The 14448-nt window shown below is 49.8% G+C and overlaps 1 protein-coding gene across 8 annotated transcripts in view; it reads left to right on the forward strand.

The window, feature by feature from the left end:
- Positions 1-14448, forward strand: part of CAPN8 (calpain 8) — a 67893-nt gene that overhangs the window by 31744 nt on the left and 21701 nt on the right. For 7 of the 8 annotated variants that reach the window (XM_006057242.4, XM_044943148.2, XM_045165751.1 and 4 more), the window contains exons 3-9: positions 3766-3884; positions 4399-4532; positions 5571-5739; positions 6735-6818; positions 8433-8518; positions 10875-10949; positions 11682-11842. In XM_006057242.4, coding sequence (XP_006057304.4) covers positions 3766-3884; positions 4399-4532; positions 5571-5739; positions 6735-6818; positions 8433-8518; positions 10875-10949; positions 11682-11842 — 828 coding nt within the window. Of the gene's footprint in view, positions 1-3765; positions 3885-4398; positions 4546-5570; positions 5740-6734; positions 6819-8432; positions 8519-10874; positions 10950-11681; positions 11843-14448 lie in introns of all 8 variants that reach the window. The other variant, XM_044943149.2, reaches the window with a different exon arrangement.

Consider the following 14448-nt stretch of genomic DNA (forward strand, 5'->3'; position numbering starts at 1 on the left):
ATTAAGAACAAATTAAACTCTCCTCCAGCTGGGCAGCCCCTTTGATGTCAGCAGCTGAGGGACACTTCGTGTCCTCGTGGTGAATTGTAATGTCTAAGGAGTACGCTAGGTGGGCTGTTGGAAGCAGCCTGTCTGGCAGCAAGAGCATTGGTATCAGAGGAGAACCAAGGCAGCAACTCGTTGTGAAGGGAGGTGTGCTCGGATCTCGGTGAGAGGCCACCAGCCTCAGGGAGGGTTGTGGACCAGTCACTGCCCACTCTCAGAGGCCTGCGCCTCTGCAGTGGTCTTCCCTTGTCTCCCTCTGCCCTCTAGCTCTAGAGGCTGAGGCCCCCGATACTGGCGGAGGTGACTCTTGTCACGTTCAGGGCATGTCCTCGCTGGGCTCCACCTCTCCACACACCAGGGACGTTCAGGTGCAAACATGTGAAGTGCTGCTGGGAATTTGCACAAGAACAAAAATATGAGTCATTGATTCATTTGGTCATGTATGTGCGGGCTAAGTCACTTTAGTCGTGTCTGACTCTGCAACTCTCTGGACTCCTCTGTCCCTGGGATTCTCCAGGCAAGAATACTGGAGTGCGTTGCCATTTCCTTCTCCAGGGGCTCTTCCCCCACCCAGGGATTGAATCTGCGTCTCTTATGTCTCCTGCGTTGGCAGCTGGGTTCTTTACCACTGGCACTACCTTCACATATTTACAAATTTTTAAAAACTCTTAAACATTTTTTAAGTTATAGTTGATTTACAACTTTTGTGTATAGCAAAGTTATTTGGTTATACATATATAAATTCTTTCTCATATTCTTTTCTACTATGGTTTATTACAAGGTATTGAATATAGCTCCCTGTGCTATGGTAGGACCTTGTTGTTTATCTGTTTTATTTAGTAGTTTGTATCTGCTAATCCCCAAAGTCTAATTTATCCTTCCCCATCCCCCTTTGGTAACCATTAGTTTGTTTACCATGTCTATGAGTCTGTTTCTGCTTTGTATATAAGCTCATGTGTATCATATTTTAGATTCCACGTATAAGTGAAATCATATGATACTTGTCTTTCTTTGCAAACATTTATTTTTATTCATTAAACATTCATTGAGTCCCTGCTATGTGTTGGCTACCTGCTGGGGATGCCAAGATGAAGGGATCCATGTGCCTGTTCTGAGGAAGAGATGCAGAGGACTGGGCGGGAGACAGGGTGGGGATGACGGTGGGGAAGACAGTGTCATTCAAGTGGCCCAGAAAGGTACTGGGGGCTCTGGGGATGGAGCACTTGGGGCACCGAGGTGGGTCAGGAATTAGACAGGGAAGAGCTTGTGCACCGAGAAGTGCTGGATTGGCCAAAAAGTTAGTTCAGGTTTTTCCTTAACAGCATACAGAAAAATCTGAGCAAACTTTTTGGCCAACCCGATATAAACAAGGTCTTTGGGAAACACAAAGAAAAAGAGGGGGCCTGCGCCTGGAGGATGAGAAGCATCAGGGAAAGCTTCATGGAGGAGGAGAAAGGGGATGGTGTTACAGCAAGGACTCTACAAGCCGGGGGATGGATGAGTGAACACGCGTGCTGGGAAAGACCAGGGCATGGTGTTTATGCAGCTCCGAGTTCATCTGGAGACCAGACTCACGGTGGGAGGACAGTGGGAGGCAGGCAGGAGAAGTAGGAAGGAGGCATGTCGTGAAGGGTCTTGATGCTCCATTAGTTTTTATCTTGCTCTTGAGCAGTGGAGGAAGTCGAATATTTCTGAGCAGAGGAATGAGATGGTCACATGTGTTAAGAGGAAGAAGGCTGGAGTGAGAGAACGGAATATGTTATTTTATCTACTCTTTGGAAGTTGTCTTTGAACCAGGTACTGGCCCCCTCGAGTCTTCTTTAATGAGAAGCTGCAGTCCCAGGCCTGCTGTACCAATTTTTATCTCCTCCGGCTACTGGGTCTGGTCCCACCTGGAGGCCCTGCTGCCTTAGGGAGGAGGGCATTTGTCAGTGAGAGTGGGAGGCAGGGAGTAGGCTGCCTTCTGGGTCAGAAAAGCTCTTCAAAAAGTAACTGTGTGTGAGAGAGGGAGAGAGAGAAAATACATGAGCCTGGTTGGGTAAAGGTAGAGGGAAAGGAATTACTATGGGACCAAATCAGAAACCTCTCTGTTGAGAGAGATGAGGGCAGGTAGACCAAAAGGCTTTCTGGGATGAGCTGGTGATGGAGCTGTTCTGAGCAGGTGACAGATGCTCGGAGGTGGGTTCCTGGCCCACTATTCACTTACTGCGTGCTCAGGTAGCCTGCATCTGAGAGAACATCTTGGATTATGTATGCAACCTGGGCCACAGCATCGAAAGAAAACAGGGAGTTGGACAAGGTCCTCCGAGGAGCTCTGAAAGGTTGAAGGGACTTCCTCTGAAGATAACGTGAGGATGCTCAGATTTTGTTTCTGTGGACAAGGAGAAGGCTGTGACACACGGGCTGGGTTCTGGAGCCATTCGAGTGGGACAGGAATGGGACAAACTGGTCACCAAACCCTAGACTCCCAGAAGTAGGGCTCTGGAATGAAGCGGGGAGGAGGCAGCTGTTGGACTGGGAGGATGGACTTACTCGTTCATGCAACAAGCAGCACACATGGGACACTGAGATCTCAGAGACTGGTGTAGAATAAGCAGGTAGATGGATGTGGCACAAGTGTACATCAATTCCAGGATGCTAGATCCACCCCAGGATGCTAAAGTCAGTAAAGGGTTTCTGGGGCCTGTGCTTCACCTTTGGAGTCAACACCATGGGGGATTAAGATGCCCTCCAGGGAGGCAGTGTTCAGAGGCTTGGGCCTGGGGGTGTCCTGACTTGTACAGAAAGCATTTTTCTGTTTTCTTTTGCATTTAGTTGGATCTCCAAAGTGACCAGCGCTGAGCCCTATCATTTTTAACCTCTCAATGTTTATTTGCTGTGCGTAAAAGTATGATAATTTCATGCTAATTAATATCTCAGGAGTGTTAAAAGCAATGAGAGATCAAGCCTGTCATGGTGAGATCTGAAACGTAAAAGGGCAGTCCTCCAACAGACACGAAGAGGCAACTCTGTTACCCAAGCCCAAGGAGCAAGGAAAACACACACACACACACACACACACACACACACACACTCCTGCACTCACCACATCGTTTCAGTGTTTCCCCCAACCTAACGTTTCCTCTTTTTAATATTTATTTATTTGGCTATGTCGGGTCTTGGTTGCAGCATGTGGGATCACGCAGGATTTTCATTGCATCACATGGGTTTTTTGTTGTAGCACAGGGACTCTCTACTTGTGGCACGTGAGCTCAGTAGCGGTGGCATGTGGGCCTAGTTGCTCTGAGGCATTTGGGATCTTAGTTCCCTGACCAGGGATCAAACTCGCATCCCATGCATTGCAAAGCAGATTCTTAACCCCTGGACCACCAGGGAAGTCCCCCAGATGTTTTCTTAACATTGCTGTTAAGGAATCAAAGAGGCTGGTTTTTGCTTCTTCTTTTCTGTTTTCTACTCCACTCCTGAGTGCTTAGGACATGTGGAATGGTCAGCGTATGTGTGTGTGTGTGTGTGTGTGTATGTGTGTTTGGGAGGTGGTGAGGGAGGAGCTAAGAACTTCCAAGAAGGCTGCGGGACCTTCACACACTGAGGAAGAGAGTCCGACTATCTGACCTAGAAGGGAGTCACATGATTCTGGACTGAACGGGCCAGTGAATCAAATAAAGCAGCGAGCCTGCAGGCCTGGCCTGACCAGTCTGTGTCCCCCTCGACCCGGCGCAGGTGACTGCTGGCTGCTGGCGGCCATTGCCTCCCTCACCTTGAACCGAGAGCTGCTGTACCGCGTGGTTCCCAGGGACCAGAGCTTCCAGGAGAACTATGCAGGAATCTTTCGTTTTCAGGTATCCCACTTAGCTCTCGGGCGTTGACCCTACTTTCCATAGTCTGGGGACCCACGCCAAGAATCGGAAATCCGGGTTTGGGGCCCAGTAGCCTAGGTTCTAACAATCCCTCCCGGGCATTCCGACGCGTGCTTGAGTTTGAGAACCATTGCTTTGCCGTGTTCCTCCAATCACCCACTCGCCTATCCCCTCCCGTCTCCTCCAGGGCACGTGGCCCTGAGGAGAGCACTTGGAGGGAGGGTCAGGAGATGTGGGCTCGAGTCACACACTGCTGCTGCGGCGTGGTGCAGGTTCTCTTATTCACAAATTCGGCCTCTGGACTTCTTTTCCGCTTTCACTGGCATCTCCCGTGGGCATGGTCAAATAAGACAGATCCTGCTCTTAAATGACAGATCCAGTTCATTAAAGGCTGGAGCATTAACCAGCTCAGAGGCTCCTTCCGAGGTCCCCTGAGGACGCGGACTCTGCCTGTCAGCTCATCCCTGTAAGCGGATGCTGTATTTCCCTCCCCCAGTTCTGGCAGTATGGAGAGTGGGTGGAGGTGGTCGTGGACGACAGGCTCCCCACCAAGAATGGAAAGCTGCTCTTCCTGCATTCCGAAGAAGGCAGTGAATTCTGGAGCGCGCTGCTGGAGAAGGCCTATGCCAAGTAAGTGGTGCAGGTAGGAGCTGGGAGACCATGCAGAGCTGGGGGAGCTTGCCCCTTGCCCCCCGACTCTGGGTGCCCTGACCAAGTCTTTCCCAGCACTTAGACCCCACATGTACAGTATCCTCAATAACTAAGAGAAACAGAAATTTGGGCTAGGAGTTCAAAGCTCAGCTCTGTCCCACATCAGTGTGTGAATTGGGATGCTGGCTTTGTCTTTTTAAAGCCTCCAGGTCAGTTCTTAGGTCAATGTGAGTTTTTTAAAGAGTGATGAAGAAGAATAAAGCAAATATGCTTAGATATCAGACTCACAAAAGTCTCTACCCTTTGTTTGGAAGTCATTCTTCTTCACTCGCATTCAATGTTCAAAGTCTTCTTTGGGGTTCTTTTAATTCATTTTATTGATTGGTCCCCTTTTTCTGCAATCCCTGTTCCTTCCCAGCCCTATTCCCAAAGCAAGCCCCAAAGGAGGCCTCTCAGCCTTGAGAGAGGGTCCCCTTCATCCTTACCCATGCCCTCAACTCAAGATGTCAAGGTCAGCTCTGGATTACACTTTGCTTTTTATTTTTATGTATTATTTTTTGGCTGTGCTGGGTCTTCGTTGCTGCGCTCAAGCTTTCTCTAGTTGCAGTGAGTAAAGGCTATCTATTTGCAATGCTTGGGCTTCTCATTAGGGTGGCTTCTCTTGCTGTGGAGCATGGGCTGTAGGCATACAGACTTCAGTTGTGTCCTGTAAACCCGTGTCCCCTGCATTGACAGGCGGATTCTTAACCACTGGACCCCACCAGGGAAGTCCTGCACTTTGCTTTTTGAAAGAGCACTTGGCTTTGTGAGAGGTGTTCTGAGATTCATGCCTGGCAGAGTGCTGAGCTGGCCTTGTGAAACTGTGCCTAAACCCCTCCTTGGCCCACAGACAAAGCTGACTAAGGCCCTCCTGTGCCCTCCAGGGCGCACCATGTCCTAGCAGCACCCCTGCCCCATCCCACGGGACCCCCTTGCTAATGGCTGTGGATGATACCCGTGTTCTTTCTTGTCCAACAGGCTCAATGGTTCTTACGAGGCTCTCACTGGAGGGTCCACGGTGGAGGGGTTTGAGGATTTCACAGGTGGCATCTCTGAGTTTTATAACCTGAAGAAGCCACCGGCCAGTCTGTTCCAGATCATCCGGAAGGCCCTCCGCTCGGGGTCTCTGCTGGCCTGCTCCATTGACGTGAGCTGAGATGGCTTCTCTTTGCTTCTCCTCCCTGCATGTGGTAGGGAAGGGACCAGATCGGGGGCTCGAGGCTGGGAAGGCTTTGGGCCAGAGTCTGGGGCTTATGGGGTAAGTCCCATGATATATTGGTCCCTGGCAGGTGGGAGCTTGTGGCCAGACCTAATTAATGGATAGGAACCAGAGTCTCATAAACTCAGAAATTTTCGGAGCCCTAAGTGTCAAGCCCCTTTAGTTCTGCAGGAATTGCCCTAAGAATGCAGTCTTGACCCCTCGATCCTGGGCCCTACCTTTGCTATCCCCTTTTGGCTAAGTAATCTTGGGATTTTTGTAAATACAGTGATCAACAATATATGATGGGGGCTTGGAGCTCACTGAAGAAAAGGGAAGAGGTTTTGAACTAGGGGTGATGCTCTTTCTGGGGGATGGTGGTATGCAGTTCCAAGGTGATCTGGAGACCAGAGCCTGGATGTCACCAGCCCCTCCACTTGCTCTTTCTCTCCTTACCTGGTGGTCTCACACATATGAATGACCAGGCGGGAACAATCTCCCTTTCTCCTCTCTATAAAAACCCCAGCAGGATATGTGTGTTTTTTGGTAGAGAAGTGCTGTGGACCCTGGGGAAGGTATGGACTATTGAGGAGGGACTCTGGGGACCCCTGCTGGTGAACTGGGACCGGTCCAGAGGGGTTGTCATGGTTAGTCTTCTACAGGCAGTCGTGGGATCCCTCTTGGGGAATAAATGACTTCCCAGCTTCCTATGTCATTTTAAAGGCTTCTAAGTCATTTTCCAGGACTTGCAGGCAGGCCTGATCAAAGAGGAGTGGATGGAGAGAGCTCTGTTTACCTGGGGCTAATTGCTCCACCTGCATATATCCCCAGTCCTGCACTGGGACCCTCTGGCTGTGTAGCATGTGCTTAGAAAGCCTTGTAGGACTGGTCCCAAGAAGGTCAGGGTCAGCCACTCTGAGTGGACTTCTTTATTCTCAATTCAGATCTCCAGTGCAGCTGAAACGGAAGCCATCACCAGCCAGAAGCTGGTTAAGGGTCACGCATACTCTGTCACTGGAGTCGAAGAGGTAAAATTGGGCAGGGATGGATGGGTAGGGTAATGCCTGACGGTGTTACCGTAAATCCCTGGCATTCTAGAGAGAAAGAGAGGGGATCACCACCTAGTGCTTCCCTGCCCTGCTGGGGTGCAGCCTCTCTGGCTGCACAGAGCCCCTGACATCCTCCTGCTCATTACAAGGGCCCTTCTTCCTCTTACCCACTTAGAGATGGATTTTGTAACCTCTCTGAGCCACAGCTTTATGGGTTCTAACTAAATGCAGGCTCTCCTCTGAGATGTGGCCAGGAAGGGACAGAAGGTTTTGGAGGAAAGTTGTAGAAATTGTCAGTTAGATCCACACTCTTTCTAAGAGGTATGTTTGTACAGGTTAAGCACTGGAAACCCATAGGATCCTCAAGGTGAAAAAGGCAGTAATACATGCCCCAGCGTTCAAGGTGGGGTGTGATAGTGAGGGGAACGCAGATATTCCTTTCTCTCCAGCCCAAGGAGAAAGCATGGGTTAAGCTTTTCATTATTTTTATTTACTATAGTCTGCCTGCTTCCAAAAAGGATGTGCAGTGGTTTGCAATGAAAAGCACAGACTCAATAAAACCGTACAACAAAGGCAAAACACAGAAGACAGTCCAGGCTAAAGACAGTGCTCCAGTGGAGAAATTAATTTTGCTTTGGGTTTCCTGAGGGCTAAGGCAAAAAGGGAAATGCAATGGTGTCTTAGTTTTTGTTATTTATTAAAAAGGCCTTAATGTTCACTCTGTGTATTTGTGTTTCACAAATACGCTCCTTAATGAAGTCAATTCCAAACATGAATTCAGCATGAATGTGTAAACACTGGGCTGAGGGCATGACAGAGGATACAAAGGAAGGTCAGATTCTGAAGACTGAACTGTTCATCGTGTTTTTGTATGTGAGCAAATGCACAAATGGGGTTCCACAGAGAGTAGGGGAAGGTGGATGAATGTATGGGCTTTCAGACAGGCTGCCTGGGTGCCTGTCCTCCACCTCTTACTTACTAACTAGGTAATCTTGGATAATTCAACCCCTCTGTCTAGGTCTCAGAAGTGTTGTTTTTTAAATTTTTATTGGAATATATTTTATTTACAATGTTGCGTTAGTTTCAGGTGTACAGCAAAGTGAATCAGTTATCCATGTACATATATCCACCCTGTCTGAATCTCAGAGTTTTGAGGGAGATTAAAATGAAGATGATAACAGCACCCGGCTTATAGGATGGTTGTGAAGTTTAAATGAGGTGATAATGCATCTGAAAGGCTGAGCTTGGTGCCCAGGTCATCGCACCGGCCTATGAAATGCTAATTGCTCTGCTCTTAGTATTTGTTGGACGGCATTTATTATCAATGGGTCTCATATATTAAGAACTGAGTCAGTCAACTATAAAATTTTAAGTCAAGTTAAAGCCGACAGATGCTTGTTTTTTTATGCTAGACTCACTATTTATTCAACCAGATTGTGAAAAACAGAGCTAAGGCCTGAAAAACTGTGTGAAAAGAAGACATGTTTAGGGGCCTTTGAGGAATTGAATGCAAGTCCCTCAGGTGCAGACAGGAACGCAGGGCGGCAGGGGTGGGTGTGGAGATTCAGATGCCTTTGTGTGTGGCCTTTGCAGGTGGATTTCCGGGGCTGTCCAGAGAGGCTGATCAGACTCCGGAACCCGTGGGGCGAAGTGGAGTGGAAGGGGGCCTGGAGCGACGAGTAGGTTCTCCCCTCCCTCCCTGCCCGTGCCCACCTCCCTCTGCGGGGAAGGCATCAGTCGAAACACGCACAGTGATTCTGAGACCCCCAGGGCAGTGCACTCGCAGCGCTTCCTGTCCGCAAATCACACAGCCTGTTTAGAAAAGAATGTTCGATGGTTCCAGGTGGGGAAAAGCCAAACAAAACCCACTCAGCAGTAGTCTTTGATTCCTTGCTCTGCTCTGGCGTTTGCAAGTGTGGCAGCTCAGTGGAATTTTGCTTAGCGCCCGAGGGTTTGCTTGTTTGCCGAGTACCACGGCGGTCATCCAAAGGTGAGACCCATCACTCTCCATCGAATTCTTTCCACTTCGCGAAGTCTGGTTACTCTGACAAAGGCCAAACCCCTCAACACGAGGAAGAAATGCGCTTAGAAAGAGGAACTGAATCTTAGAGGAGCCACTGGCCGCCGCAGGCAGGAGGATGAACGGGAGGGGTGCCCGCTCGCTGAGAGCTCATTTCTGGCGGGTACTGATCTCTCCTGACAAAGCCATTAATGACTGGAGGGACCCAGGCCTCTCAGAGATGGTGCCTGAACCCAGACAGAGGCCTCCCGTGGTGTCCAGGGACAGCTGTGTTCTGGAACCAGTGCCACCGTGGTGCGGGAGGATGGAGAAAGCATGGTCTGGTTTCCGCCCTAGTTAGCGCTGCTGGCACGGGGGAGGCAGGACGCAGGTTGGCGCCGCTGGGGGAGAATGGAGCACTCACCAGTGTCATGGATGAAGACCTGCCAGAAATGGGAATGGTCATAAAAACAACCCCCCAAAAAACACATCCTTAAGCCTCATGTGCACCCCATGTGCTATCTGTATTACATGACGCCACCAGGGCTTTGGAAGGGAACTTTATTACTTTTATGAACTAATCACACATCATTACTGCTCATAACTGCAGTCCTTCCCTTCAGGTTTGTGTCACGAAGAAACACACGTCCCCAGGGCCACAGATGGCCTCCTGTATTAAAGACTTGTCATTCTGCTGCCTGTGATGGAGCAAAACCCAAAACCTTACCCAAACCCAACACCAACCGCCCCAAAAGCGCGTCATGGCTGAATGAAATCGAAACCCCGAGTTTTGGCCTTTTTAAGCAGCAGCTGTTTCCCAAGCTGTTTACAGGGCGTATGGGACTTTATCTCCTTTCCCTGATGCTGCTCAGTCTGTAACAGGCTGGGACAGGTCCAGGAGTTCGAGGTGATGACTGGCAGGCCCCACCATCTGGAGACGCAGCCTGGGGTGTTTCTATATGGATGTTGTGGGGGAGGGTGCTGCAGCTCTGTGAGACTCCCCCTAGCCTCAGCCCAATATCTTTAAATTAAAATTAATTTTTTTTCCAATTAGTTTTAAGAGACCAACTGGGATATTTAGGTCAGATATCAAATTCTCCAGCTTGTCTCCTAATCTTTGTTTATGATAAGCACATTCTGAGCTTTGGTTCTGATTCAGTGACTGTTTCCATGAATTACAGAGGCCCTAAGAGCTCCCCTGCCTGATCCTTAGGGGACCTGAGAGCCCCCCTGGAGGGAGAGGCTGGGCTTAGTCCTGGTGTTCATGCAGCCAAGAGGAGGTCTTCACGTTTTGCTGAAAGCATTCAGAGAAGGGATTTTTTTTTTTAAGATGGATATCGATGCTGCTTAGTTATTTAGACACTGCATACATATTTCAGGGAAACCTCACTTCTTAAAGGTCAGGTAGCTGGAGATGGCATTTGAACAAAGTACGTGGGTATTGCCATGGAAAGGCTGCCATCAGGGGGCCTCGCAGGGTGCCATTACTCCAGGGAAACTGTCACAAAACTGGGTGTGATTGGCATTCCGCAGACTCAGGAAGGGGCCTACGTTGATGTGTCCGAGATACTTAGCCCCTCTCACGGTATCTTCACCTCAGACAGATAAGCCAGAAGGATGTCTCCCCAACTGAGAAGAGGAGGAGGTGGCCTTTCTCTGCTGGCCATTCTCACAGCTCTTCCCCTGGACTTGCCCAGGCCTGTGATCCAGGGCCTGGGGGGCTGAATCAGACATGATTGGCTGGAGAGAGAAATTAGTAAAGCCATGGCCGAGGGTTCCTCCTGCTGCATGTCTGGGGTCACCCTGCTAGTGCCTGTGGAGTCCCGTCCCCTCCCCAACCGCATCCCCTACCATCTCATACCCCTCGCCCACCCTCAGTCATTTTGGTATTCCCCATGTTTGGGGTTGGTGGCGGGGCAGGAGGTGGGGAGGGTGGGAAGCTGAGAGCTGCAGTAAACAGCTTGCTCTGCAGCAAGCTCTTCAAGAACCATCACCTCTGCTTCCTTAAAACAACAACTTTATTCTTTCTTTCCCAGTGCACCGGAGTGGAATTACATAGACCCCACGCAGAAAGAACAGCTGGGCAAGAAAGCCGAGGATGGAGAGTTTTGGTGAGAGGGTCTGCAGGAGCGCTATCCTCTTGGCTGTGGGTTCCTTCCTGGTTTGAGCATGGGCAGTTCTCTCTAGGTGTTCCAGGAAGTCAATGTGGTTTCCGGCCAGGGGGCTTCTTTCTTCTTCCCCTTTTACTCCAGTAAAAGGTAGAAACCAGGATATCTGGGCCTCAACATGGATTAGCTATCAGCCTGACTTTCTCAGTTTCTGTATCTTTTCAAAGTCCAAGGTTTAGATTAGCATCAAAATACAATAACTTCCTTCACTCCCTAAGGAAGATACTAAGGACACGGTTAGACTGTGTGGCTTAGGGACCATCTCTAGGCTGGACACCAATCAGAGTTAACCAGTCACCTTGAGGTGGTGACTTGGTTCATTTTACCTCCAAGGGTCTCTGCAGTTTACGGTTCAGTCTCTTTGCTGGTTGGCTGGATATAAAAGGGGAGCTTTTTAAGAGCAGAGATGCAAGCAATAGTGAGGAAGTTGCCAATACTGTACACTTCTTTCACTGCTGTTAAAATACCATTGTTTGACTGGTAAATTATAAGTCATTTTAAAAGAAATACTGAGACATTTGACCAATGATCACTGCGTATTTGTACAGTGGGGTGTAGGAAAGATTTAGTTGGCCCACGGCCTCTGCTCTGTCCTGTGCCCACGGGGCCACACCTTCCACCACCTTTCCAGCCCAGCTCTCTTGACCAAGAGCTCACTGATCCCTTTGCCCCCAGGATGTCTTTTTCGGATTTCTTGAGGCAGTTCTCTCGGCTGGAGATCTGCAGCCTGTCCCTGGACTCATTGAGCAGCGAGGAGGTGCACAAGTGGAGCCTGGTACTGTTCAATGGGCGCTGGACTCGGGGCTCCACGGCTGGAGGCTGCCAGAACTACCCAGGTGAGATGGCAGGGGTTGGGGGGAGGGTGATGCTGTGTCCACCTCATCTTCTGTCTTGTCCTCTCTGGGCTGGGCATCCTTATCCGTTAATCTTGGGACAATGCCTTTGCGCTCTGTCCTCCGGCTCCTGACACCACTTGGTGGCCCTGCCTCTTTCTGGGGCTTGGAGGCCAAGGCAGCAGGGGTGGGTGGTGACTCTGCAGCCCCTTACCTGCAGCTCGATCTCAGGTAATGTCATTCTTCAGCATCTCTGCGTGTTCAGACTTTCTGTTCCACCCACCTGCCCCTTGTTCCAAAAGGCTATTCTTTGTACTAACCGTGCACTTGGCATCCTGCACCAAGGTCTCTTGTTCTTCTCTGGGGCTTCCTCCGTCTCCACCCGGCCCAGCTGGCTGGCACCTGGCCCACTGCGCCCTGGGGCAGGTGCAGCGTCTCTGTGTCGGTAGACCGCATCCGAGTGGCTGTTCTGCTTTGTTTGCACCTAAGTTGGAGGTGGCAGGGCCTGACAGCCTGATCAGGGGTGGTCACACACAGGGCGTGGGAATGGCCACTGTCTGCTCCCCCTGGGAGTCATTGGAGCACCCTCCCTGGTGGGGATAGCCTGGTGCAAACCGCTGCTGCTGTGCTAACCTGGGCCCTCGTCCTATTAAAGGTGGGAAGCCTTCCCGTTGGCGGGAGATCACTAATGTCTACACATACAGGCTCCTCCTAGGTCGAATCACCTGAGGCAGCAGCAGAGGAAGAAACTCCGAAAAACAGCCCCACATCTCTCAGGAGAAATGAAAGAAAGCAAAACCCACCCTCTCCACTTCCCACCTCCCCAGGCTCCATGCTCCCTCTCCTAGTTTGATGTTGACATTGTTGATGGACTTAGATGTGTAAGCACTGGGCCTCATTCTCACGACAGAGCTCAGTGCAGGCCTGTGCTCAGGGTGTGGAAGCAGCATCAGAACAAAATCCCACGTGGGTGGAATCCTGGGGCTTGACTGGGTCTCTGGTTCTTTGTCCCCTTCCAACCTAAGTTCCCATTTCTGATCGCCGAGATGAACACTGAGCAGAGAGGGAGGAGGGAGTTCCTTTCCTGCCACAGTTGCTCAGATGCTCAGTCTAACGGCTCTGGGACCCTGGGAGGGTCATTTCCCCGTTCTAAGCTTCAATTTCCCAATCGTCAAAGTGGAGGGAAAATACCAGCTTTTGGAAGTGCTTTGTAAATGGTGTAGTTTTATACAAATGGGATGTATTATTTTTATGACCCATTCTCTTCTTTGAGCTCCGTTAAGGAGTAAACAAAAATATGTAGGGATTGCAGTAATGTTGCATTTGGGAGAAATTAAAATATGCTCACCATTAGCAAGCTCTTAGAAAATGTGTTGGAAATTTGCATGGATCATTTTGGGAGCTTGGCACTGTAGGGGTGCCTAAGGTATCTGTATGCACGAAATCGCGACCCCATCTGTGCTGCCAGCTAGCTGTCGAGAAGAGATGAATGGTTCCTGCTCTTTGGTAATGATGTAAGTACAGAAGATTACAGAATTGTCTCTGGCTCCTCTGGAGTCGGCAGATATTTGGCTTTAAAATCTACACACTTGTGTCCTTAAAAAAAAAAAATTGAAAGTGGAGGTTCTGGGAAGGTGGGATTGTAATTTTATTGTTAAGAAAATATAATAACCAGTGGCTGTTGGTCATTTGTGAAAGCCTTGTTATTTCATCAAGTATTTAGAGGACCCTTATTTAGAGGATCCCTTCTTTTTCTACTACTCCCCCCGCCCCCTGCCCCGCCTGCCCCCAGGCACATCATTATTGACTTTATTGAGGCCCTGGCATGGAGATGGCCCATCAAGCCCGTCTTCCTCAATTATGTTCTGCTACTTGAGTCTGTCATAGAATTGCTGTCTGCCCCTAGGTGACTCCTTTGCCGTCTCTGTGCCTTAGCTTGTACAGTCGCTATTTGGAGAGATTTTTTTTTAAGATTATATTTGAAATGAAGCAGTCTTTTTAAAATATCCACAGGTGGTGTGGCAGACATGCTTCTTAATTGCCAATTAGGCTTCCCAGGTGGTGCTAGTGGTAAAGAGCCCGCCTGCCAATGCAGGAGACATAAGACATTTAGGTTTGATCTCTGGGTCAGGAAGATCCCCTGGAGGAGAGCATGGCAACCCTCTTCAGTATTCTTGCCTGGAGAATCCCATGGACAGAGGAGCTTGGTGGGCTATGGTCCATAGGGCCACAAAGAGTTGGAGACTACTGAAGTGACTTGAAGTGCTAGTCACTCAGTCGTGTCCAGCTCTTTGCGACCCCATGAACTATAGCCCATCGGGCTCCTCCATCCATGGGATTTCCCTGGCAAGAACACTGGAGTGGGTTGCCATTTCCTTCTCCACTGTACTCTTGAGGGAGTGTGTCTTATCACTGGCTGCAATGTCGAGTCATCTAGAGGAGCCCCGGGGCCTCTGGACAGAGGATCTGTAATCAGGGCTGTTTCAGGCTGGGATCTGAAGCAGGGGCCTATCAGAGAGGGCTTCCTAGGGCAAGAGTGGTCATCTTTACAGCCTGTCAGGAGAGGCCCCCTTGATTCCTAGTCTAAACTGGACTTTTGTTCTCATCTG

Source organism: Bubalus bubalis, chromosome 5, assembly GCF_019923935.1.
Source record: "Bubalus bubalis isolate 160015118507 breed Murrah chromosome 5, NDDB_SH_1, whole genome shotgun sequence".
NCBI classification, from domain to species: Eukaryota; Metazoa; Chordata; class Mammalia; order Artiodactyla; family Bovidae; genus Bubalus; species Bubalus bubalis.